This window comes from Schistocerca nitens, chromosome 8 (genome assembly GCF_023898315.1).
Source record: "Schistocerca nitens isolate TAMUIC-IGC-003100 chromosome 8, iqSchNite1.1, whole genome shotgun sequence".
Classification (NCBI taxonomy): Eukaryota; Metazoa; Arthropoda; class Insecta; order Orthoptera; family Acrididae; genus Schistocerca; species Schistocerca nitens.
The window spans coordinates 335,511,227-335,537,813 of NC_064621.1; the positions used below are offsets into that span (position 1 = coordinate 335,511,227).

The 26,587-nt window shown below is 43.5% G+C and overlaps 1 protein-coding gene and 1 pseudogene across 6 annotated transcripts in view; both read left to right on the forward strand.

Annotated features, from left to right (window-relative positions):
* LOC126199084 (uncharacterized) overlaps window positions 1-26,587 on the forward strand; it is a 321,629-nt gene that overhangs the window by 202,392 nt on the left and 92,650 nt on the right. For 4 of the 6 annotated variants that reach the window (XM_049935824.1, XM_049935827.1, XM_049935826.1 and 1 more), the window contains exon 2: window positions 20,953-21,024. In XM_049935824.1, coding sequence (XP_049791781.1) covers window positions 20,953-21,024 — 72 coding nt within the window. Of the gene's footprint in view, window positions 1-999; window positions 1,164-20,952; window positions 21,025-26,587 lie in introns of those variants that run through there. The other 2 variants (XM_049935825.1, XM_049935828.1) reach the window with 2 other exon arrangements.
* Window positions 11,740-11,858, forward strand: LOC126199793 (5S ribosomal RNA; annotated as a pseudogene).

A 26,587-nucleotide genomic window follows, 5' to 3' on the forward strand; every position in this document is an offset into this window, starting at 1 on the left:
TCAACATATCCGCTTTTGAAGTAAAAGTAATTGTTGTTGTGGTCTTCAGTCCTGAGACTGGTTTGATGCAAAAGTAATTACATTTACAAAAATATTCATCTAGTAGAAAGTCAAGTGAAGCATTGAGAATGGGCGAATCATTAGATTTTCACCTGTCATGGAAAGTTAATATCATAATAAGAACAGATAACAATAGAAAAATATGATAAAATATTTATTTATATTCTTTTGCTTTCAGTGGAGTAAGCTGCTGTTATGCAGATACTCGAAAGTATTAGTATTTCTTCCTGAGTAAGTTGTGGTTTATGTTACTGAATCAATGAGATTAGACTGTTCTTACATTTATTTCACGATGGTTTATGCCACTTAGTAATTTACTAACGAATGGAACACAAAACGTAACAAATATTGTCCTTAAGACGCAGGTATATGTCTGCTTTCTCACTGCTTGGAGCGCTAGTGTTGCTCCAGGTGTCAAACGGAAACCAGTTTCGCGCCATGGAGTGTCGCGACTTTGTGTATTTAATGATAGATAAAATATTTCGTACGTAGTTTTGACAAACTCAATATACGTAGTATTTACTGTCATCTTATTCGTGTAAGTACCAGACGGAGAAACCAGAAATAATGTGTATCGAAAAGCAGTTCAATAAACAGATTACGAGTATAAAATCAGACACTTTATTTCTTCCCTTGGCATTGCAACTCACGCCGGATACAGCTAGTACACAATAAAAAAGAATTTGCAAGACGGTCATTGTTATATCTTAGGACAATATGCGTAATCTTTGCAGAATGTGGTTGTTTGAATATGCGTCATATACAGCTGGTCAATGCGTTGCTGCAGTAGCGAACTGGTCGCTTATCGCAGGCAGTTAAAGGGACAGTTAAAGGGACATTCACGCTGACGGCTGGTGCTCGGCGATGGTCGAGTGGAATTCACGATAGTTGAACAGCGGCGAGAGCGGGAAGTCGATGCGCAGGCGCACGGGCGCGCTCGGGGCGACGGCAGAGCTGCCTGGCGGTGTATTCTAGTTGTGGCGTTGCCGCTGGCGCAACATTGATCTGCAGGGCTGTGCGCTCGCTAGTCACTGGTGCGCGTAGGACGGGCGCTAGTAGCGAGCTGCCAGCGGCGCATTGCCATGAAGGACCTGCCGCCGCGCGTAAGTACACAGAAAGCACTACGTCCTGTCTGTGTCGCTGATTACGTTCTCTGTTAGCTTCCTGGGACGCACGTGAGCGCTGTTGACAAGAGTGTCTTTCTGGAGTTCGCTGGCCAATTGCTGTGTTCCGCAAGTGTCAGTTTCAGTGCCCTTATCATATATTGTCTGTTTCGCTACGACCCCTTCTACGTCTAACTTTACATATACCTTTCATTATTTGGATGTGCAGCAAAAAGATTTCAGCGTGCTTTTCAAGGTGTAGCAGAAGATCAAGCCAGCTTATAAACAAAGTAATAAATTGTTGTATGTAAATCAGAAGAGTGTTTTTCCGTTTTTAGTTCTAAATCTTGACGACCAGTTGTTGAACGAAAGACATTTAGCGCATATTCTGTCTCTGTCCATTTAGGGTGTGTCCGTAGCATTGTCCTTCCACGGAAGTTTTGCAATTCGTTGGCCAACTATTGTGTTCCACAAGTGTCTAAATGCTCAGTTATGTATTGTCTCTGTTCATTACAACTCCAACCGCGTCTCCTTTATGTGTAAGTTCTTTCGTAAGAATGTGCAGTGGAAGCATTCTAAGCATAAGTTTCGAGGTGTGATACAGAAACTGCTAAATAATGAAGTCAACTTACAAGCACAAAAATTTGCGTATGTAAATAAGGAGCGCGTTTTCTCACTTTTAGTACTAAATCTTGGCCACCATTTGTAGCAATAAATACACCTAGGATACAATCAGAATCTGTCCATTTTGGGTGTGGTAGGTCGCTTTGTTCTACAACAACTTTGTAAAGCTCCAGGAGAGAAAAAGAAAATGAGTTGAAATGTGGATTCCGAGTAGGTAAACAAAGGATTTTCTTCGATCAATCTTTCCTTAGTAGCATCACATTTGACTCTTCCGAGCTAAAAGGCGGTTTTGCGCCATCCTCATAGAAAACAATCTTTTTCAGTTTGTGAGAAAACGAAAACTGCAACACATCTCAACAGCTGAATTTCCGTAAACCGTGTGTGTTATAAAATGAAAGGAACCTTATAATGTGAATGTTACTGACTCCATCTGAGGTGCGCACGAACTCGGCCATCTCGTTGGTTACTCTGAAAGCTCAAATTCGGAAGATATACCCACCCATTGATATGAATAGTTGCCTTACCCGTGGAAATTACACATTTTGAGAATGTTTCAGTCTTCTTTTCCATAATGTTTGTATACTGGGTACGTTTAAAATTATGAGTTTCTGTGATTTTACGACGCAGTTGTATATGTAAGTAATCTCAGTTTCCCTCACATAGCTAAATAGGCAGCCGATATTGTTAACACATAGCTGCAAATATGGCGACGATAATTTATTTTCTACTTCGAATGCATAGATTCGAAACTGTTTCGCTATCGGCTCACTATTGTCTTGGTGCTGTCACTTTCCTCACACTTAGGAAATCTACCGCCTCTCATCGGTTAGGTTGGCTAGACTGCACATAATCATCCACAAGTACGTTGCAGTGCAACTGCAGACCAATGTTAAACAAAAATTAAAAATTGTGTGGGATTTTCTTTCACCCGACGTCATGATACTATTCCACTAGTCATCATTCAACTGCAACGCTAACAAGAAGTACCAAGATGACTTTCAGAATAGCCCTAATTCATCTGCTGATCGAAAAATTCCTACTGCGCCCAATGTTGCTATTCTTGGTCGGAAAACTGTACTTCAAGGTTTTTTTATTTGTCTCCTAACATTACCTCTTCAACACTCTCGAGCTATTTGCAACACATACTGCTTTCGCGATTGATGATAGGTGTGTGCTACATTAAAATAGTCGTTAGCTGATGTGACGTACTCATGTCCATTGCAAAGTTGTTGCATACGAGCTCCTAGCAGAAAACTATGTAATTCTCAAATTTCAATGACCAGTTTTTGCTCTTTATCAGCTCTGATACTGTTTTCTAAAACTGCATTTATTTATCGGTGTAACCAAGACAGATGTCGGCACCTCATTCTGAGCAAAACTTGTAAAGGGCGCTGAATTTTGACACTGAAAACAATGGCAGAGTATTTACCAGAAGAAACTTTTTAGACCTGCGCCAATGAAGCTGCCTCTCTTAACAGTTGACGAAGTTAGGTTGTTAATGTGAAAGAAAGCTAAACTGATTTGCATGCTTCGCATAGTGTGGCTACTCCATCTACTGGGTCGAAAAGTCGTAGCCTTACTCACTATAGAAGGGTATTGCTTACCAGTTGTTATGCGCGTCACAAAGTGATGATATATGATAAAATAATGTGTGTTTATGAACACTCTGCATTATTAGCTTCTGTTTTTGCGCATTTACTTCGTTCTAATAGGCTTGCGTAGCACTCCTCGCATCTGTGCACTCATATCGACCGCAAGAGAGAGGGAGAGAGGGGAGAGGAAGCGGGAGGGGGTGTAGGCTGTGTGAGATTCTGCTCGTCACAGAGTCACGGTTCTAGCGGCCAGTTACGAAGCGAGCAGGTAGTGAGACACAGGCCAATTAGGAGTAAATAGCACGGGATTGTTAGTTGCGTATTTGCCTTATAATGAAGAAAAAATCTCCCAGAATCCTGGGTTTGCAACCTGGGGATTTGAACTATTTTAAATTTATATGTCCATGTCTGTGTGTGTGTTGTGAATGACGTGACGTTACTGCACTCGCACATGTACTCTAAGTATAAGAGTAGAGGGAAAGAGAAATGGTTCAAATGGCTCTGAGCACTATGGGACTTAACATCTTGGGTCATCAGTCCCCTAGAACTTAGTTTAAACCTAACTAACCTAAGAACATTCCCGAGGCAGGATTCGAACCTGCGACCTTAGCAGTCCCTCGGTTCCGGACTGCAGCGCCTAGAACCGCACGGCCACCGCGACCGGCGAGGAAAAGAGACAGAAAAAATTTTCAGTGGGTGGAGAAGTTGGACACACGTCTTACACCAGTTTCTTTGACTTTCTTGTCGAGGCTGCTCAGCCTCGGGAGTTAAATAATAGTAGCAGAATTAAAATAATAGGGAGACAAGTAGGCATACTAAAACGTAAAAAAGGAAACAAAGACAAAGTTGGGACTGGTGCTTTACAAGCAATCACCAGTTTTCGCAGCTGCAATCGCTAGGTGATTACTGAAAATATCAGTTTTCAGTGCAAAGAGACTCTTACAATAAGACAAAAGTAGATCCGTAATTCTCAAATTTGCTTCCTCCATCTTTGCTTCTCTGAAGGATGGGTTTAAAGTGATTCTCTTTTTCAGCTACGTACTGACAAGAAATTTTCATGTTCAAAAGAAGTGTGTCGTCTTGTCTTTCTATGTAGTGTGCCTATGACAGGAAGTATGATTTCAGTCGCTGTCTCTGGAGCCTTCTCTTTTTTATCACTAGGTAAAAATGTTCGTAACTGTGAAAAGAATACCAATAACTGAACGTAAGTTTCTGTCTCAATCCGGCGTCGTTTACAGCTTCTATGGGTTTACGACTCAGCACCCCAAATGACCGTATTTTGGATATTGTTGTTGACGATCCGTTTGAGGTATCTGTAATAAGTCCAACTTTTTCTTCCTTTCTAATATTGTGGTATGCAAGGCCATTATTCATTCTACTTTCTTCCTTGTACGTTTCATCTTCTATGAACCCTGTACCAGGCAAGTAAGGGTGATTTGCGGAGTAGAGTAGATGTAGATGGCTTGGTTATACGGTGTAGTATAGACATGTCACACCTTCTTCACACCAGGTACACCTTTGAATTATATCACTTATTTTGTTGTTCATTTTTTACTTCAAGCGCATTGAAGCTGTAAAGCAAATTTCACTGAACAGACAAGACTTCTTTTTTAGTGTTATTTTCAGTTCATTCGTTCCACCAAAAACCTCTAGGTAGATTCCTTCTCCGACCATTTCGATCTCCTATGTCCTCACAATAATTGCGAGTTTTAATACAAATTCTAGACGTTAGTATCATCGGTAATGTCAGCAGTGTTCTTTTCAACTTTCGCGTCCTGTACCTCATCTTCCAAAACAAGACTGTTAGTTTTTTCAATTTACGTTCAAAGAAACTTGTATTCTTCATTATGAGTAACTTGAATTTTCATAATCTGATGCCTCTGGCTGCCATTCAGTGCTATGTCTTCTGAATATTTATTCCAGGAAATTTAGTGTCATCACAAATGTAAAACACTGAACATCACTAAATTAACTCTGCTACATGTCCGAATGTGTACAGTGATAAGACAGGAATTACTCCTAACTCATAAAATCGATTAGTTTCGGCCAAGGCACCGTTTCGAAGAAGATTATAGTGTTAATGCATAACTTACTTTGAGTTACGATCGGATGTATTACTAGTGTTTCTAATAAATACTGCTGCATAAAAGAATCGACCTGTCTGTTTGTTGAATTTACGTCTGCTCATGCACCACAAAGTATTTTTGCTTGCATAGTCTATGCTTAGATGCAGTGCGTTATCAACTCAACAAACGTGCAACGTGATCCGCTTAATGTAATATTTTGAAGTACATTCATTTACTTGTACAAGTTAAGAGTTTCACTTCCGTCCCAAACTCTCTGATGGTAGTGGAGTGGTCACGTGACGTGTCAGAGACATTTATGTTTCTGTGTAAAAATATTAACGACTCCGCCATCTTTGATTTCTCGTTTCGCGCAATGTTTGTCACGACTGCTTAGCTGTTTCTGTCTTTATGTTGCAAAACATCGACGTCAAAACAATGTGGTGCGTTTGCATGTGAAAGTATTACGACAGATTTATATAAACATTCTTTCAAATGAGTTTTTATTTTCTGTTCTCTTCTGCTGGAATTCGATATGTTGGAACTGAGATAGCTGATTGAATAAGAGTTTCTCGCGTGCCCAGTTACCGAAATAAACAAGTTGTGATTGGACCAACATTCTTGAAGCACGTTGCAAATCGAAATACGCACAGCGTTTATCATTTGAGTTTAATAACGAAAGTAACGTCACCAGAATGATATTTAGGCAACAGTACACATGACATAACATTCTTTTTCGCGGAGTAGATTATAAATTTTATTTTTTATGTCTGATTTACTGTTAGTTTCAGGGTTGAAATATTTACGTGTACACCATGAAAGAAATATCTCCTATAACAAGCAATAGCCGCAGATGAATAATGTCTCGAGAAACTGTGGAAACCAGATTTTTGGTAAATGATGTACCACGTTCGGATGCGCCGTTAACTTCATAAACAAATATGCGAATTAAATTATCCAAGCAGAAAGTCGAAATATGTATAAACTTTTTTTTTCTCAAACAGCAGAAGGAACCCCAATAAGGAACCGCGCGCCTTGTCTTGAAAGATTAGTCCCGCTGAGATAATCAGTCTTCTTCGCGAATGTTTTTGCTATATTGCAGTTGAACCACATCCTGATGTTGGTGTGATCACGTCGTAATGGAATACGAAGTTCTAGTCGCTCCTATGTCTCTCTCAGCTTTTATTTTTGCTTGCTTTTCTTTTCTCGTAAAATCATTTCACTTGTTTCTTGGAATCTTCTGTCTATAGTTCAGTGTTTTAGTGTTGTAGAACTATTTAGATTAGTTTGATATTTGTGGTACCGATGCTGGAACGTAGTTATCAGTTTGGATAATTTAACACAAAATTCGTTGATCTATAAAGTGAAAATGTCTCTACGTATGCTTCTTTCTCCATTAAACCACATATGAAAGGCTAGTTTAAGTGAGAAAGTACCGCAGACTTTCGTTGACGAACCACGCTCTTCTAGTAGTGCTACAGTTAGGGGTTTATAGAAAAGTTCTGCTAGATAATGCAGCTTTCTAGCATATTTCGCTGATAGCCCCCTTCCTGCCTTTCTTAACAATTTTCTACCGACTTAATCTCCTTGTATCCAACAGCGCGTAAATTTCGTTGGGTTCACTTGTGCAATCGACGATGAAAAATTATCTCTGCTGATCCATTGTGGAATCGGGATACCGGCTTGTCAAATATTTACCAAGGAAAATCGTCAAACAGCCATATGCTGTGGGAATTTATTTTATTTAGACAACCAATTTCGGCACCTCAATAATGTCATCTGCAGGCCCCTATGCACTCTGTGTATAGACAGATACATCGACACTTGTACACTGGAGCCATTAGTATGGACGACTTAACAACAAGTCGTCGAAGTAAAAATTCTCACACTCCAAAAACGAATTCACAGAATCCGGATACTGATGGCTCCAGTATCCAAGTATCTATGTATCTGATTGTCTGTACATAGAGTGCATAGGAGCCTGATGACGGCGTTATTGAGATGCCGAAACTAGTTTTCTAAGTAAAATAACTTCCCAAAACATACGGCTGTTGGGCGATTGTCCTTGGTAAAAATAAGAAAAATAATGTGGTTTTAATTGTTTATTGTTTTGTTATGTGACTTCTCTAATCATCCGCACCACATAAACCATTTATAGGCAATTTTTTTTCTTCTCGTTGAATTTGACCGATTAACTTCCATTTCGTTTGAAGCATATTATCGTTTCGAGAAAAATGGACTCTCTCTGGCGACTGTTACGTTCTTCGCTTTTTCACACCCTGCGTCTCCAATGCGGACGTCAAATGTATCTCTGATATCCACCCGAGTGGCATGCCGTTGGACTCCGCAACATGCTAACGAAATTATTTGCAAGCTACTGTGTTCATTTTCGCAACTTGGTTAATGCTCTGAGCAAGACAAATAAGAGACAGGCTTCGCTTCGTACTTTTAAAGTATTCCAAGTTAAACAGACACAGGTAATAACTACCAACAGGTACTTTTTTCTGTAATTTTTATATGTGATCTCTTTTCCCCCCACTCTATCCCTAGGGGTAGAAAGAGTGTCTTTCTCCAACAGTATTTGTATAGAAATAATGACTGACGTGTTTCCTACATTAGCTTGAAATTACTCCACTCGTTCCTGAGTTCTATTAGGTTGGTGCATAAGTTCTTACCGGTTTTGTTTGGCATGGCGGAATTCCGGCTGATATGGGTTTAATTATCTATTGTCATTTTTTGTTTGTAGTTCCCTGTTATTATTAGAGTTTACACATTGTCATTTTGTCATTTGGAGACAGTGAATGGAGCTGTGAGCCCGAGACAATGGATAGCCAAGTGGAGAAATCGAAACATTTCCGACATATTCTTGTGTTTGTGTTCAATAGAGGGTTGACAGTTGCAGAGATAGCCACTAACATTTGTATCGTGTATGGGGACAATGCCATTGGACAGAAGACAGCATGAAATTGTTTTTCTCGTTTTAAAGAGGATCGTTCCTCGACGTTCAGGAACACCTTTGGGGTGTAATGAAGGTCGTTTGAACGCATTAATCCACGTCAGTGTACTCGAGAACTGGCGAGTATGATGAACTGTGATCATTGCAACATCGTGCGGCATTTTCATGCAATGGGGAAGGTTCAGAAATTGGGTGTGTGGGAAATGCATGCTGAAAGTCAAAATCACAAAAATCAGAGGGTGGCCATAACTGGGCCGGCCGGTATGGCCGAGCGGTTCTAGACGCTTCAATCTGGAACCGCACGACCGCTACTGTCGCAGGTTCGAATCCTGCCTCGGGCACGGATGTGTGTGATGTCCTTAGTTTGGTTAGGTTTAAGTAGTTCTAAGTTCTAGGGGACTGATGACCTCAGAAGTTAAGTCCCATAGTGCTCTGAGCCATTTTTGAGCCATAACTGGCTCGTGAGCAACACCAACCATTCCTATCCTTTAACGTTACTGGTGATGAGAAATGGTGCTTATATGCTAACGTAAGGAAAGGAAAGGAATGGCTGAGTCCAAACAAAGCAGCAGTTCCTCGTACGAAGACCTGCACATCCATAAAAGATAATGTTAAGCATCTATTGGAACAGCGACGGTGTGGTGTACTGCGAATTGCTTCTCTGAGGTGTAACCATCACAGCTGACATTTATTGTCAACAACTGAGACGTCTTCCAGGCGCAGTTCAAAAATGGTTGAAATGGCTCTGAGCACTATGGGACTCAACTGCTGTGGTCATTAGTCCCCTAGAACTTAGAACTACTTAAACCTAACTAACCTACACACATCCATGCCCGAGGCAGGATTCGAACCTGCGGCCGTAGCAGTCGCACGGTTCCGGACTGCGCGCCTAGAACCGCGAGACCACCGCGGCCGGCTCCAGGCGCAGTGCAAGAACAAATCTGCGCGAAGTGATACTACTTCACATAGCACTCGCCTGCATTCTGCTAGACTGACAAAAAACACTATACAACAGTTGGACTGGGAAGTCATTCCGCACTCACCTTATTGACGCGATCTTGCGCCCTCATATTTTCACCTTTTCCGATTTCTGTCGAACAGCCTTCAAGAAACTTCCTTTTCAGCTGAAAATGCACTCCGAACATGATTCGATGAGTTCTTTACCGCAAAATCACGTGTTTTCTACAGTCGCAAAATGGAAAAGTTCCCCAACGCTGGCAGACTGTTGTAAACAGTGAAGGAGAAATTACTGTATTACTGGTGACTAAAGTCCCTGTTATGTGTGGTTATCACTGTTAGCATTCAACCGCGATTCTTATACATATTTTAACAACGCGTTTCAAGAGACAATGCTCTCATCATGAGGTTGTAAAATGTATGTCATGAAATTAAACGGACTAAAAAGACAAAATACTATCACCAATAGTTGGGAAGTCCATAGAGTAAAACAGAATTAAAAGTATATTGGACTGTGGGCCCTCGTCTTACATTGAAGTTGTTGACACAAGCCAATGGCCGTCCCATAGCTACCAAATATGCTGTCGCACTGCGCCGGCTCGGGAGCTGTTGTGGACTGACGTGCCTAGGTGTTGTGGCGTGGTTACAGCCGTGTGCTTGACGGTAACGCTATGCTATTGGGCGCCTCATTTCCTTATTGCATTGGTTTGCCATCGTTAGCCTCTCGCAACTCCGTCATTGATATGCTACAAGTTTAAAGTCGCATGCCTGCCCTAAAATAATTCTAAAAACCCGCTAAAAAATCTCATTTCTTTAAAGTTATCTTGTACATATAGGATATTGCTTTGTTTCTTTTCATGGATCTAGTAAATCAGGTTTCCTCCCTTTCTTTTCTACATGCAATATTTCTACGTTGTCTTCTATGCTATTAAGGGGATCGCCTGTTTCATATATATGGTTCGCAACAGCTGATTTGTCATAATTTCCTAACCTGAACGCATCTTTATGTTCTTTATACCGGATCGCGAATGATCTTCCTGTCTGCCCTATATATTTTGCATCACAAGTTCTGCACTGAATCTTATAAACTCCCGATCTTTCAAACTTATTTCTCTTCTCGCCAATATCGAGAGCATTGTCTCTTGAAACGCGTTGTTAAAATATGTATAAGAATCGCGGTTGAATGCTAATAGTGATAACCAGTATAACGACAACTGCTACCTCGACTCCATAATGGATTATATCAAACCCTGTTATGTGTGTCTGCTAAATTTATGGATAAACGCTACGAGCTTATGCACCAACCTAATACTTTAATGGAACCCACCCCTTTTCCACCCCACTCTCAGCCGTGGGGCGCTAAGGGCGTCTCACTGTTTGTGTTTTGGTACGTTTGTAAAATGCTTTTACTTTGTAGTTTTATATTTGTACTTATCAGCATAGTGGAAGCCTATTATTCCCCAGAAGAAATGGCAGACATGATTTTCTGGTACGATGTTGGAAATGGTAGCAACCGTCGACCCTGTGTCCTATAATCTGAAAAGTATCCAGAACGCAGGATACTATCTGATCAGTTATTCAGCTGTGTTTTGCGACTAGGGCGCTTATCAAAAGACGAACGGATTCCATTAGAACTAATGTATGAATAGCACATACCCAGAACTGTGTTTACGAATTATAGTAAAAACTCTTAACAGATGTGTCCAGCATACTGCATCCATGGGAAATAACGGAGGAATTTCTTATCATTTGTTTACTACATTCTGTATGTCGTTCGCAATAGCAAAGAGCTTGCTGTTGAAGAGCAGTGTTTCACGGTAGCAAAGATGGATAAATGGTCATTGCTCATAAGTGGTCATTGCTGTCCATGCGTGATGGTCATTTTTGTCTGTTTGGCCTGCATCGCCAGTGCCCATGTTTACTGGACATTTTTGTCTGTTGGACCCACATTGCCATCTCTCAAAATATGGGTTACTTTTTTTACACCCGGTACAGCCGTACTGCTACTTCTAAATAACTTCAGGGCGTGTTACACTAATTTGTAGTTGAAGTACAGATTATCCTACAATGTATATTATTACAAGTACAACAAGCTTCAGATTATCAGGATTAATGCGAATCCGCGATAGCGCAGATAATAGTTAAACACCGATGATCCCAAATGCGCTGTCTTTACAAAACATGCTACATGTCACCTTTGAAAGCTCTCTGTGTTACTTTTTATAAAATTACACTTCTAATACAGAGCATTTCATGCCATTTGCTTTCTGTTCACTTTCGGGAAATAATCGTTCAACTTGTTTCCTCTTTCTGTGGAAAGTTTCTGCGCCTAACGTTTCGTCACCTAATGCTGGAGGCTAATTAGACAAGGTATAGGCGTCAGTGCCAACGACCTTGCCGCAGTGGTAACACCGGTTTCCGTCAGATCACCGAAGTTAAGCGCTGTCGGGCTTGGCTAGCACTTGGATGGGGCACTGTCCAGGTCTGTCGAGTGTTGTTGGCAAGCGGGGTGTACTCAGTCTTGTGAGGCCAGTTGAGTAGCTACTTGACTGATAGGACCACATGTCCCTATGTATCCGCATCCGGTGACGCCTAAGGACTGAGGATGACATGGCGGTCGGTCGGTACTTTGTTGATGATGACACGGTGGCCGGTCGGTACTGTTGGGCCTTAAGGTCTGTTCGGGCAGTTTCGTTTATATAGGTCTTAGTGCAAAATAAAACAAATGGTGCCAACTCTTCCATACTATAAGCCGCATCACGTACGTCGTCGCAACTCTGCGATCTTAGGGAGCGGTCTGATGAGGTTATTACCCAGCGATTGCATGGATACGTATAAAGAGTTCGCCTCGCTAAGCTTGGTTCAGTTTGACACTACCATGTGGGTCTTTATAGCCTCTGATGATGTCTCCGGAACTTGGAGGCGAAACGTTGGACACAGAAACATGCCTTAGAGCACGGCATAATACCCTTATAAAGAAAAATCACGAAGGTATATTTTTGTTTTTAATTTCCTTCAAGTTTCTCTTTGTGACGGTTCACATTTACGGGAGAGTCAAAAAAGTAATCTTGCATATTCTAATAATAGATTCACACTTTCAATGCCTCAGTATGGGTGGTACCGGGTTCCTCGATCGCCTCGTCTTCCTGCGCTGTCTTGCTATACGTAACACAGTTTGTTCACTTTGTTCGCGTCACTTAGCTGGTCACATTCAGGTTCATGGGCACCGCTGTTTAACCATGCGAGCCGGCCGGGGTGGCCGAGCGGTTCTAGTCGCTACAGTATGGAACCGCGCGACCGCTACGGTCGCAGGTTCGAATCCTGCCTCGGGCATGGATGTGTGTGATGTCCTTAGGTTAGTTAGGTTTAAGTAGGTCTAAGTCCTAGGGGACTGATGACCTCAGAACTTAAGTCCCATAGTGCTCAGAGCCATTTGAACCATTTTTTAACCATGCGTGAATGTTTCCGTTGTCTGTATCTTCACCACCAGAAATCTGTATCTCAACGAAGACATTGAATCTAATTCTGTCAGGAAGGTCGCAGTTCGTAGTAATAGACGCCAAATCATAGAGTAAAACTGAAGTGATATCAGGTGTTCCCCAGGGAAGCGTCCTGGGACCTCTGCTGATCCTGATCTATATAAATGACCTGGGTGACCATCTGAGCAGTTCTCTTAGGTTGTTCGCAGATGATGCTGTAATTTACCGTCTAGTAAGGTCTTCCGAAGACCAGTATCAGTTGCAAAGCGATTTAGAAAAGATTGCTGTATGGTGTGGCAGGTGGCAGTTGACGCTAAATAACGAAAAGTGTGAGGTGATCCACATGAGTTCCAAAAGAAATCCGTTGGAATTCGGTTACTCGATAAATAGTACAATTCTCAAGGCTGTCAATTCAACTAAGTACCTGGGTGTTAAAATTACGAACAACTTCAGTTGGAAAGACCGCATAGATAATATTGTGGGGAAGGCGAGCCAAAGGTTGCGTTTCATTGGCAGGACACTTAGAAGATGCAACAAGTCCACTAAAGAGACAGCTTACACTACACTCGTTCGTCCTGTGTTAAAATATTGCTGCGCGGTGTGGGATCCTTACCAGGTGGGATTGACGGAGGACATCGAAAGGGTGCAAAAAAGGGCAGCTCGTTTTGTATGATCACGTAGTAGGGGAGAGAGTGTGGCAGATATGATACGCGAATTGGGATGGAAGTCATTACAGCAAAGACGTTTTTCTTCGCGGCGAGATCTATTTACGAAATTTCAGTCACCAACTTTCTCTTCCGAATGCGAAAATATTTTGTTGAGCCCAACCTACATAGGTAGGAATGATCATGAAAATAAAATAAGAGAAATCAGAGCTCGAACAGAAAGGTCTAGGTGTTCATTTTTTCCCGCGCGCTGTTCGCGAGTGGAATGGTAGAGAGATAGTATGATTGTGGTTCGACGAACCCTCTGCCAAGCACTTAAATGTGAATTGCAGAGTAGTCATGTAGATGTAGATGTAGATGTAGAATTATAACAGACCACTTCAGGTGTATTGGAAATGAGGTCCAGATGTGCGTGTAACCGCTCACACGTGACAAACGAACCAATACCAAGTTACATACAGACACCAAAACACAAAAATGACGAACGAGAAATGAACAGTGTTAGTTGGCAGCACTGTATGCAGTACACACACACACACACACACACACACACACACACACGTGCAGAGAGAGAGAGAGAGAGAGAGAGAGAGAGAGAGAGAGTGGAGAGCAAAAGTGCTGTGTTCAACTGAATTTTGTTCGAAAACACTATAAATGAGACATCCTAGCGTACGCAGGCCAATTAAGTACAAAAGGAAGCAAGGAAGAATCGAGTTTAATTTCCCGTCGACAGCGCGGTCATTAGAGGCGGAGCACGAGGTCGAATTACGAAAGGATGAGGATGGAAATTTATTGTGTCCTCTCACAGAAACCATTCTGGCATTTCGTTGGAGTGATTTGGGAAATCACGGAGAACCTAAATCTGGGTAACCGGACAGGAATGTGAAACGTCGACTTCCCGACAGTGACTCCGGTTAGCTAAACCACAGCGGTACCTCATTTGGTAACTAAATGGAAATCCAGGACGATCAATAAAAATCACAAAATCGTAAATAGAACCAAATAGAAATTCAACCTTTCGAAACTTGCGCTACAAAAGCTGTTTCTCGCCTAACAACACAAGAACAACAAAAAGCTGTAATGTAATAACTAAATCTGTTATCATTATACAGCGCAGTTATTACGTACTTGAAACCAAAATATGTTACAGCCTGCTGAAGATGTGTCACAAATAAAAAGCAAAATGCGTAAGGGGGAAACAAACGGGAATATAGAAGCAACTAAGGAACGACGGAAAACATAAAAAGTGACTTCAGGCTTTGTGTATTATATGTTTCAAGAACTGCTGAGCTACGCACGTCTCTCGAACGTCGTTACGGCGCCCGAGCAGACAGAGACAAAACCGCATTCCTTCCTGCGCAGCCCGGGACGAGATGTCTGGCTCTTGCCACACCCCCTTCTGACTGCTATGCTGCCGCCGTTGCAAAGCGGCGCTAGGAAAAACACTGACCTGGCTGCGGTTTAAAGGTCCTCAGCCGCCGTGGCTTTAACCACAATTAAACGTATCGAATGCATTAGGCAAATGCGGCCGGAATGAGTGACGGATCGGCAGCACAATGGTTCATTATGCGGCGTGGGTGTGGGAACCTAGCAGCCGCCAGCCTCTTAGCCTCTTCCGTCGCCGGGACGGGATATAACTTTTCAACTTGCAGGCTTCGGCGCTCGCTCTCTAAATCTTGATCGAGAGGGGTTCATCTCTCACGAGGCACACAGCTGTGTACAGGTGCTTATTTAACTTAAGTAACATTTTTCCATATTGTTTACAATTGAGCAACCGACGATCGCAATGGGCAGCAACTCAAACAAACAGAATCAGTAACACAAAATGCTCTGTCTCCATCACAATGTATTTTTATCAACATGTGACCGATTTCACTGCCTTATGCCGTGCACCAGTAGATGTTCAATTTAACTGACGAAAGGAGAAAACAAAACTGAGAAAACAAAGAAGGCGAAAGGGAATGCGTACGTTTAAAAAATGAGAGTCACAAAGTGCAAAATGGCTAGTCAGGAATTGCTAGAGGACGAATGCAAGTCTATAGAAGTAAGTATAAACAAGGGAAAGTTACATACCGTCTATAAAATTAAAGAGGAATTTGAGGAGTGGGAAACAGCTGTACGAATTTCAAGAGATCAAATGAATAATCAGTACTAAGCAATCAAGAGAAAGATGACAGGTGTTCAGAATATGTAGAGAGCTATACAAGGGAACTTGAAGGCAACGCTACAGAACGTTTTGTAAACCCTCGTCGCCAGTTTTGTAAAGGCCTCGCCGCTACTGCTGTGGAGACCGAGTTGCCACTGTAGTTACGGTAGGTCGAGTTTGTGAGTTCGCGAAACAGCTTCTGGTGCTGGACACCGCTAAGACAATTTATCTCTGCTACTATTACATAGCTATGCTCCAGCGTCAGGTAACAGGATAGGAGAACGAACGTTTTACAACACTCCAAAAAATTAGTGACGAAGTCACACCTTTGTGACTTGTTGAATACTAAAATCTGCAACACTGCCTGTAATATTACTCAAAAAAGGCTCTCAAAGGCGAAGTGCAAATAATCGTATGTAGATTCCACAGTTCATAGCAAAAGCAATGTACAACAACTGTCTGTTCGCTTCTAAGAGTTCACTAAACGACGCTCCCGGCCTAAGTCAGCCCTGGACAATGATCTATAATTAAGTGGGCGAGAGCTGCTCGTCTGCCTCCCGAGTAGGCTTCTGTCCGTTGTCTTCCGGTCATTGGAGTATTGTACTCGGCCGCCAAAAGGTCGAGGCGAAGTCGATACCTACATCATCAGCGCCACTCGTGGCGAGTCTCTATGGGGCTGACACCAACTCGCATCTTTCGGGCTGTGGTGCTTTTGCCCTGGCTGTGTCTTGTTCAGACGACACAGAAGAAAGAGGAGAGGAAGTAGATGAAATGGCAGATACGATACTGGGAAAAGAATCTGACAGGGCACTGAAAGACCTGAGTGGAAAGGCCCTTGGAGTAGACGAAATTCCCTCAGAATTAATTATCCTTGTGAGAGAGCCAGTGATGACAAAATTATTCGACGCAATATGCATGGTATATGGGACAGGTAGAACACCTTCAGACTTGAGAAAATATGTAATAATTCCACGTCCAAGGAAGTAAGATGCTGACAGGTGTGAAGCTACTCAACCATCAGTTCGATAAGTCATGGTTGCAAAATATTGACACGAATTATTAACAGAAAAATGGAAAAACCAGAAGAAGGTGACTTTGGGAAACATCAGTAGGGGTTCCGGAGAAACGTAGGAATACTCGAGGTAGCACTGACTCTACGACTTACCCTTGAAGATACGTTGAGGAAAGGCAAACCTACATTTATAGCATTTGGCAAGTCAAGGAAAACTTTTGACAATGTTGACTAGAATACACTCTTTGCAGTTTTGAAGGTAGCAGGGATAAAACACAGGAACCGACTAACTATTTATAACCTACGCAGAAACCAGATTGCAGTTGTAAGAGTCGAAGGACATGAAAAGGAAGCCGTAGTTGTGAAGGGAGTGGAACAAGGTTTCATCCTATTCCCCATGTTATTCAAGCTGTAGACTGAGCTAGATATACTATTCCCCGTTTGTGTCTGCTGCGCATCTACACCGTAGGCAAAACAAAAGTGGCCCGCAAAATATTTACAACAAGACTGGCTTGGGATCGAACCTTGTTAATGATCATCATAGAAATGATCATCACAGGAGATGCTGGAAATGGCCACCGCTGACGTCGAAGTTGGCTGTGCTCAGTTTTCGAAACTGTGAGACACACGCAGCAGTTCTGCCTGGGGGACAGGAGCAACAGCGTTTTCAATGTTCTTCTGGTAGCTCTTTCAGAGTGTGAGGATTATTTGAGAAAAACTTGCACTTTAATTTCTCCCACAGGTAAAAATCACATGGAGGGAGAGATCGTGCGATCGAGGTAGCCAGGAGATTGCCCTGCTTCATGCACTCGTGGCAAGGTGTGAAGGCGGTGTTTGCTGTTACTCCTTCTTGCTGAAATTTCCATACCGCCAGTCATATTCTGTAAGCTCATCCACATACGGATTAAAAAGTTTCTGGGCGTACCGGTTAGCACTAACAGTTTGGTAAACACCAGGCATTGCGGACCAAACACCGATCTTGAAATTGTGCAACGGGTCTTCAAAGTTTTTCCGATGAATAATGGTGCATATGACAGTGGGTTCACATACGCTGACAGGATAAACGAGGCCTCAATTGTAGAAATGAAAAGCTGAGAATCTGAAAGTCCTGATTTTACAGAACTTGCTGTGTGAAATTTCGTCAGACGCTTTAACTCACACACAACAGCAAATTTGTAAGGATGCACATGAACGTCTTTCTTAATAATTTTTCGACGCGACGATCTGTTAGTTCCCATTTACACAAAAAAACGGCATTGAGATTTCGCCTTGCCTTCACTCTAGCATTATGTTTTGCTGTTCGAATTCTTTTCGGGTCATTCAGGATTTTATTCGCAACAGTCAATCTGGTGCCTTTTTGACACTCAGATTTGCATTGTCGACTGTTTTGGAACTTTTGCCAAAACGATTACAGTCTTAAATTCTTGCACAAACAATTCCGCACAGTTTTCTAAGATTTGTGCTTCGCATAAAATTCGACAATGAACTCACCCTGTTTTATCGTGAGCACCATTTTAGGATTCATTCATCTGCTCACTCAACACGTCTATTCCTCTCTCTCACTCAGACGTAACGACACAGTAAAGTACTCGGGACAGAGCATACGGAAGATTAGCACGTGCAGACACGAGCATTGAAATAATGGTTTCCAACATTTTCTGTGACGGAAATTCTCCTGTCCATTAAGAAGGGTCAATACGCCGTCAGTCTACAAATATTTTCCAGGCCAGTTTTTCGGCCGACACTGTACTTTTCTTCGCGCGTCACGAGTCCATCACCAACTGGCATTCAGTCATGCTGTGGCTTGTGGTCATAATTTTTGGCTCGTTAGTGTACCTCTTTCCATCTGCAAATGGAAGAGGAAATGGCATGAGTATCAGTGGTGCAAAGTACTGAAAGAAATTACCTAGCAACGGTACAAAGTACCATCCGTCACTGTATAGTGACTTACCAAGACGTTTTTTATCATGGACGTAGAATGAGGCGCAGTCGTTTAGATTAGATATGATTCTGTAGTGGAGATCGATTACGCATTGTTTCTGACCATCATCATCTTTTTCACGTGCAAAGTGCTTCGCAATATGTCCGTGTCGCAGGGGAAATGGTTCAAATGGCTCTGAGCACTATGGGATTCAACTGCTGAGGTCATAAGTCCCCTAGAACTTAGAACTACTTAAACCTAACTAACCTAAGGACATCACACACATCCATGCCCGAGGCAGGATTCGAACCTGCGACCGTAGCAGTCGCGCGGCTCCGGACTGAGCGCCTAGATCGCAGGGGAAATTTGTGTGGCATAACGCACGTGCTTTCTAAGACTGTGAGGGCGTTAATTGTTTTGATTCATTAATTTAGATTAACAAGTGCGAAGTCTGGCGTCTCAGCAGCATTCTGTGTCATTCTTCGAGAGATAGGTGAACATCTCGGAACCCCCATCTCCATTAATATAAATACTCCTTGCAAGTAGTCCTTGACTCCTCTCGTGTAAAAGACTGGCAGATCATGGCGATGAGCTGTCGGAGGTGATCAGGATACATCGGTTCCTGAGCATGCACCATTTGTTTTGAATGATTTCCTCAAGGAGAACTGTCTGTTAGGGTTTGATCGAGAAATAAGGCGGAGAATCAGCCTCCTCCCCTCCTCCCAAGCCTTTTACCTGGACACACAGCACGGAGATGATTCACTGCAGAGTGTGTTGGGAACCACATCAGCTGTGATGCAGATCACTTAAATATTGCTTCAGAATACCACTATCTCTGTCGTATCCAGTAGGGACACAAGTCCCAGCAACGCAGGGAGTTCTTCTCGAAGAAACTACCAATAGACATGCCACAATTCGATGTCCATAGACAGTTATCAATCGTTTTGTGATTAATTTGTTACATTTGTTTTCATTTTGTGTGTTCTTTGCACATTGTACGAGGGCTATTCGGAAAATAAGGAACGATAGGTCGCGAAATGGAAATCACAGTGAAAATCAAAACTGTTTTATTTGCAACAGTTAGCTACAACTTCCAGCTACTTATCTCCATAGTCGTCGATTCGACTTAGACGTTTCTCGTAGCGTTGTACCAACTTTCCAATACCCTAATTATAGAAGGCAGCCACCAGTGCTTTCCGCCAATTCTCTACGCTGGCCTACAGCTCTTTGTCTGTGCCAAAATGCTGTCTTCATAGCCAGCGGCACATGTGAGTAGAGATGAAACTCAGAGGAAGACAATTACGGGGTGTATTTTGGGTAATCAAACATTTCCAACTGAAAACGATGAAGGAGCATCTTCATTGCCATTGTAGAATGCGGCTGAGAATTGTCTTGAAAAGAAAACGCACGACAGTTATGAAATGTTGGCTGCATAGCTTCAGGCGAATTTTCTCACCAGGCCCTCGTACTCGGCGGGAGACACTATTGTTCCAGGTATCTTTATGTGCTCCCTGTGTGCTCAGAACTAAAAAGAACGACGTAACACGATCGACGGCCATACTAGAGACACTGCCCAACACAACTGTGCAAAACGTCATCGGATTTCCACTGTGCGACAGATCGTTCCTTACTTTCCGAATAACCCTTAGTATTAAGAGTGGCGCTAGCGATCTGGTGAACCGCAGAAAACGGTTGTCCTTGCGTTCGTATCGTCGTAATTGACATTCCACTACTGAGACGGCTGTATGGGCCCGTCCGGAAAGCCTGTAGGAAACAAGAAAGGAAAAACCTCCAGGGGAAGACACTGCAATAAAGGTGTTCTGCACCATGGTGTGGTTTCTGTTAAAGTTCCGAGAGAGTATGTTTTTAGCAGAGTCAACTAATGTATTGCTGCCACCTACGTATACCTTGCAAAAAGACCATGAATATAATAGTAGAGAGATTGGAGGCCACAGGGAGGCTTACCAGCAATCGTTCTTCCTACAAACCATTCGCGACTGGATCAAGAAAATGTGGAAGTAATATTTGTACACAAAGTACTCTCCGCTATATACCGTAAAGTAGCTTGCGGAGTAAATGTAGACGCAGATCTATTATAAATTTTCAACTGAAACCTGTTGGCAGAAGGATCTATCCTACAACAAATTATGATTAGATATGTTTTTCCATTGTTCCTCATTCCTTCCTCAGTCTCTCCTTCCACCTTTCTGCGTGTTTATGTGTATACATGTATGTGTGTGAGGGGGCCGGGGGGAGAGGGGCGGGGACCAGGCCTTTTCTGTCCGTATATTGAGTTCTCTGTTATTGTCACTGTGCTGTTATTTCATTGCTGCATCGTGTTTTCATCCTACTGAAAGAGCGCATCTGTTCACAGCCTGAGCCACCGCAACCGCTCGTCACTCTACCACGCGAACTGCGGCTCGTTCAAGTGGGCGATGGTGAACTGGTAAGTACATTTCATTTGCCCGGATGTCATTCAAAAGCAGTTGTAGATCGTTCCAAACAAATATCTGGAAGTAATGGCTGCATGAAATAGAAGAACGATCAGATATTCTTTCTTGGATGGGACAAATTTGTAACGATAGTGTAAAATTCAGTAACACCAGCAAGCAACAATGTTATTACTGTAAGTGGACTGCTACATTAGTGGTTAATAGCAAACGTTCCCATGGATTATGAACCCCCGAGTCATGCTATCATTTTTATTTCCTCCAAGAGGAGGCATCGTTTTGGGCGAATGCAAGCTGCGTGTTTTCCACAAAATTATGCCCAGATATTCGCAATGTGTATTATTTCTGTGATTCTACAATAATCGGCATATTCTAGTACCATAGAAACTTCAACTGCAGAGCTCGTTTCTTAGTTTGAAATGGAGCAACAATATCACTACTATTTGGAAATTAATCCTTGTGTGGGAGGGAGCACTGTACCCCGTCTTTGAATGTTGACATTTCAGCTTACACAGCGGCTGTTATCATGCTCAAAGTTCGCCTACCTTACACGACATAAGAGACACAGTTTCTCTCTAAGGAGCGAAATTTAGTTATTTCCACTGAGCGACAGCGTACACAGGATATCATCAAGAAACTTCGGATATGGCGCAGTTTCGATGCAAATTTCAAACTCCCAGTTATTAGTTATGAGAAGAATGTACTTAATGGAGATGTTTACATAAAGTGTGGCTCAAGACGAGCTACGTGTCCATTGCCGTAGATAGTAGTGGGTACAATGCACTTTGACAGGGAAGTGAATGAAACACGGGTAGCTGAAGTATACAGTGACACCAGTGAAGACTGTCATTAGAGAAATGGTGTTTCTGAGTTGTTTATCTGCGTGGGGGAGTTGGAAAATAAGTTTCCCGTGTCGACTGTGGTCAGAGTTGTGTGTGAAAGGCAAAAAAAGAGAATGAGACATTAAAGATAAGACATATCTTTATTTTTCTACATAAATTTCCAAGTACATTGAGACAGCACTGCTGCCAAAGCGCCTTCCGCCGAGAGTCTTCTTCACAGCAGGAAACAAATGGAAGTCACTTGGTGCGAGATCTGGACTGTAAGGCGGATGGTGTAGGCGCTCCCAACCAAGAGCTGCAATATGGCTTTGCGTTGCCGTCACCGTGCATCGTCTCCCATTGTCATCCAACAACGGAATGACAGATCTGAGAAGGCCAGGCCGCTTTTTCTGAATCACCTCTTTCAATTTCGACAGAGTGGCACAGTACCGCACAGCTTTGATGGTTGCATCCTCCAGAAAGTCCAGCAGCAAAACTCCTTTGGCGTCCCATAAAACGGCGAGTAGCACTTTACCTGCAGACGGAGTGCTTTTGAACTTCTTTCGGACAGGTGATGACGGATGTTTCCACTCCACGGATGCGGCCTTCGATTCGAGCGTGTAATGGTGGACCCGCGTTTCATCCCCCGTCACAATCCGAAGAAGAAGGTCATTGCCAGATTCAAGGCTGAACGCCATGCGTTGTTCCATGAGTGTCGGGGTCAGTTGGCGGGGGCACCCAACGTGCTGACACCTCCCTGTATCGAAGAATGTCGTGGATGATCTTGTTTGCTCGCTCATGTCCGATTCCAGGTTCTGCCGCTACTCCATCGATGGTGATACGCCGGTTCGCTTTAATCATGTCATCCACCTTCCTGACGTTTGCATCTGTAGTGGCCGTGCGCGTCCGTCCAGGTCTCGGTATGTCCTGCACTTGCTGACGTCCATCACTGAATTACTGGCACCATCTCCGCACCATTTGCCTCGACATCACACCTGACCCATGCACCTCAACAAGGCGGTTATGAATTTCTGTGCCTGATACTCCACATGCCCATTCATAGCGGATAACAGCTCTCACTTCCGCCTTTGACCACGACACCAAAACGCACCTTCTCTCTATGCTCCGGGAAAAGGCTGAGCGGCTGGCCTCCGCTTTGCGCAGGCACTGCGACAGCGCCATTTTCTTGCTCGCGGTCGACCTCTACCCAGTGGTATATCGGTGTCTTGCAGATGCGCCTTCACCTGCCGTGTCGTCTTTCGACCATATCACACAATTCTGTTCACAGTCGACAGGGGAAACTTATTTCCCAACTCCCCCTCGTATATGTCAACATAAAAATATGAATAAGAATTAACATTTTGTTAACGGCTTTTGTAAATGGGTAATGTGACAAATTGTTATTTACTGAGTTTATCTACCCCTCTTCCCCCCCCCCCCCTCCTCCCACGCCGTACACTCTCCAAATTAAATTAAGGGAGCGGTTTATATCCATGGAAACTGTTATCAGTGTAACAGTGTGATGTGCAGGTACCAAGCCTAAAAGAAACGTGTCCTTACAAAAGATTATGCCTGTGCACCGATTATAACATCTCTGTATACGCCATAGAAATTCTGCTCGCAGTAATACTATCTGTCTAGCGGGTGAATGCTGTAGAGGATCTGGCTTCAGCCTACATCGAATCTTGGAGTAACGTGGCATCTGGAGGTGCCTGAACACAGAAACACACGTTGCAAATGTTTTTATTTTCCACCTGTTAGAGGTGACACAGATTAGAGCCTCGGTTTCGTCCAGACTTGACTCATACTCTGTTGCGGCGCTCCGCAGCTCCTCCCTACTGTTATCTGCCTCTGATGATTAAGTGTATTCAGCGGATATCTGCCCAGCACTTTCTGTTAGATGTTGCGACAGCGGCATAACTGTATATTTCAAGACACACTGGATGTCAGCAGCTGCCTACAGCTGGTCTCTGTGCCAGATAACCCCTAGTTCAGACGCCACACACAACAGCGGAGCAAGGATGGGGCCCCTCCATGCCCACACCAACGTGGTGACCAAACCAAAAGTTCTACTGTCACCTCCGTGTAACATGTTAATTTTCAAATCGTGAGTCACAAGATGTGGGCTGTGATGTTGTCCATGCGTCTGGGTAGGATTACTCATTGACATGGTCCATCAGGAGACAGAAAGTGGACGAAAGCGATAGAAGGGTAGCGCTTTGTAAGGGTAGTGGGAAAAAAGGGCCAAGGCAAGCGCCAAGGGGGAAAAAAAACCTCTGTGACAGTAGGACGGGTAGTAAGGGCAATAGCGGCTTGCTAGCTGCGACAGTGCATGCAAAGTGTGGTTATGTTAGTGCGAGTTATCGTGCATCGTTACCTTTGTCGTTGCTGGTGCTCGTTGTAGGGCTTGCTGCAGCTGCTGCGTTCCTGTAACAGTTCAAGGTCGTCATACATTAGTGGGCGATCGGTCATAGATCAGCTCACAGTGTAGGAAGTGTGTGTGGCTGGTTTGCATGCTGTGTACAGTACGGTTTCCCTGCGATTGCCTGTTTTTCGGCGGATCGAGCGTCTGGCTTTCCCAGTAGTACCTGTGTTGCAGGGGCTCGCCAGTGCTGTCGTGTTAGCGTGCTATGGATCATAGATGTTTAGTTTCTTGCTGGTAGTGTCTTTGATCTATTATTTTTCCATCTATGGTTGTGGTCGTAGTTACCCAGAGAAAGGATAAACTGTTTACGCGAGTGTCTCGTGTTTCTGTACAGTCGTGTGGAGAGTTCTTGGAATACCTGCAAGATGGTATTTAGCCGATATTCCCGTTGAAGTTCGCGGTGCGTGTGTAGCGCGAAGCGTTGCTTATGATTCTGAGTACTTTGCTCTCTATGAGCTGCAGACAGCGCAGGCGTGTGGGCGCAGCGTATCCCCAGACGGGAGCAGCATACGTCATCAGAGGTCTGATAAGTATGGTGTACATGGACTTGGACACCCTCCTATTCGGTGTGCTACGCCCGTTAAGCATAGGGTAGAGTTGCTCGAGCCTCGCGTTTGCTTTGTTGGTCACGTGTTGAATGTGGTCTCCCCAGAGTAGTTCCCGGTCCAGCCAGACACCGAGGTATTTGACGTTCTCACGGAAACGCATTGGGCGTGAATGTAGTGTTATTGGGTTGCAGTGTTGATGTTTGCGCAGTAGTTTCGGTCTTCTAGTGAACAGAAAGGCTTCGTACTTGTCGACGTTTATTCTAACATGCCATTTCACCAGCCAAGGCTCTGCCGCTCTGAGTGCAGCCTGTAGTCGTGAGTTAATGTTAGACGGCTTCCAATCTTGCGCAAGGATGGCAGTATCATCCTCGTAGATTGCCACCGTCGTGTTGTGTGTAGCTGGGAGGTCATTAATGTAGAGGTTAAACATTAAGGGCCCTAGGATACTTCCTTGGGGTACTCCAGCCTGAATACCATGTCGTGTTGATTGTTTGCCCTCCACGTCGGTGTTGAAACTCCTGTCCGTGAGTATGAGTGTATGAGACGTACGAGCCCGTCGGGGAACCCTGAGTCGCTGAGTTTGCGTATGAGACCGTTGTGCCACAGACGATCGAAGTCCACAGCGGAACAAAGGACCTGTTCCTGTGGATTGTGGGACATCCTACTCGATCATGAACCTGTTAGCTTCTCATCTCTAGGGAGTATCGAATGAGTTAACAGACCGGTTCGGAAATTATTTTGGCCTGAGGAGAACAGTGAGTTTGTTAGCTGTTGAGCTGGTTGGTTAAGTGAGCCCAACAGAACGACTACTAGCAACGTAGCATGTAATTCAGCAGACGAATGTTATTAAAATGTAAGCAGTTGTGTCATGAAATTTTAGCTAAAACTCATTTATTCTCTCCCATTCATTCGCACCATCGTCTCAAGTGCACAAGTTCTAAAACTGACTTCTTTTCCTGTTGCCTCTTTCCGATTTCCTGGCCGTCGTGGTCGGCATTGTGATACATCGGTTTCAGCCGTGTTAGTGGCATTTTGCGGCCGGATGCCTTTCCTGAAGCCAACCGATGTTCTTCCCCAGGGAAGTAATCTCTGTAGCTGTCTGTCTGTGTCTAGCGCAGAGCTCATGTTCAAGTGCGGTAACGTTTTACTAAGAGTTCACTTAGCGTGTATATGAGGCGGGACGTGGGAACCAACCCGGTATTTACCATAGCGCCGCAGCTGATAGAGAAGCCGAAAACAAAAGATGCAGCCCATTGATAAAGTGGAGTACCGTGCGTTGATCCGTTTTCTCTGTTTGAAAGGGAAGAGCGCAGCAACAGTTCACGCAGTGATGTCGAAGTGTGCGGCAATAATGCACCATTAAAGTTAAGTAACCCAGGCTTTCCGGCTCACCAGCCCTCGTTGTTAATCCACGAGGCGGATTCGATCCGTCGTTGGTTTGCCTCTGCGTGTCACGGAAGCGAGCTCTTCAGTGCTCTCGGTTATCCACGCGGGTTACAATACTGAATTAAAATCAAATGTCAGAATAAGAATACCGAAGCAAAACAAAGTACTGTAATAGAAACCTAATTTTATTTTTTAGAGACGGTATTAATCATCACAAACGACTACTTCCAGTAAACGGTGAGTCAGACACCCTGAAAAGCCTTGTATCTCTTACCTCACAATGCATGTGGAAGATCAGACGAAACTTGTGCCACATTCATCTCATCGTAATTTAAAGCAGACGCCAGATAAGCTTATATTAAGCTAAGAGCCTTGCCTT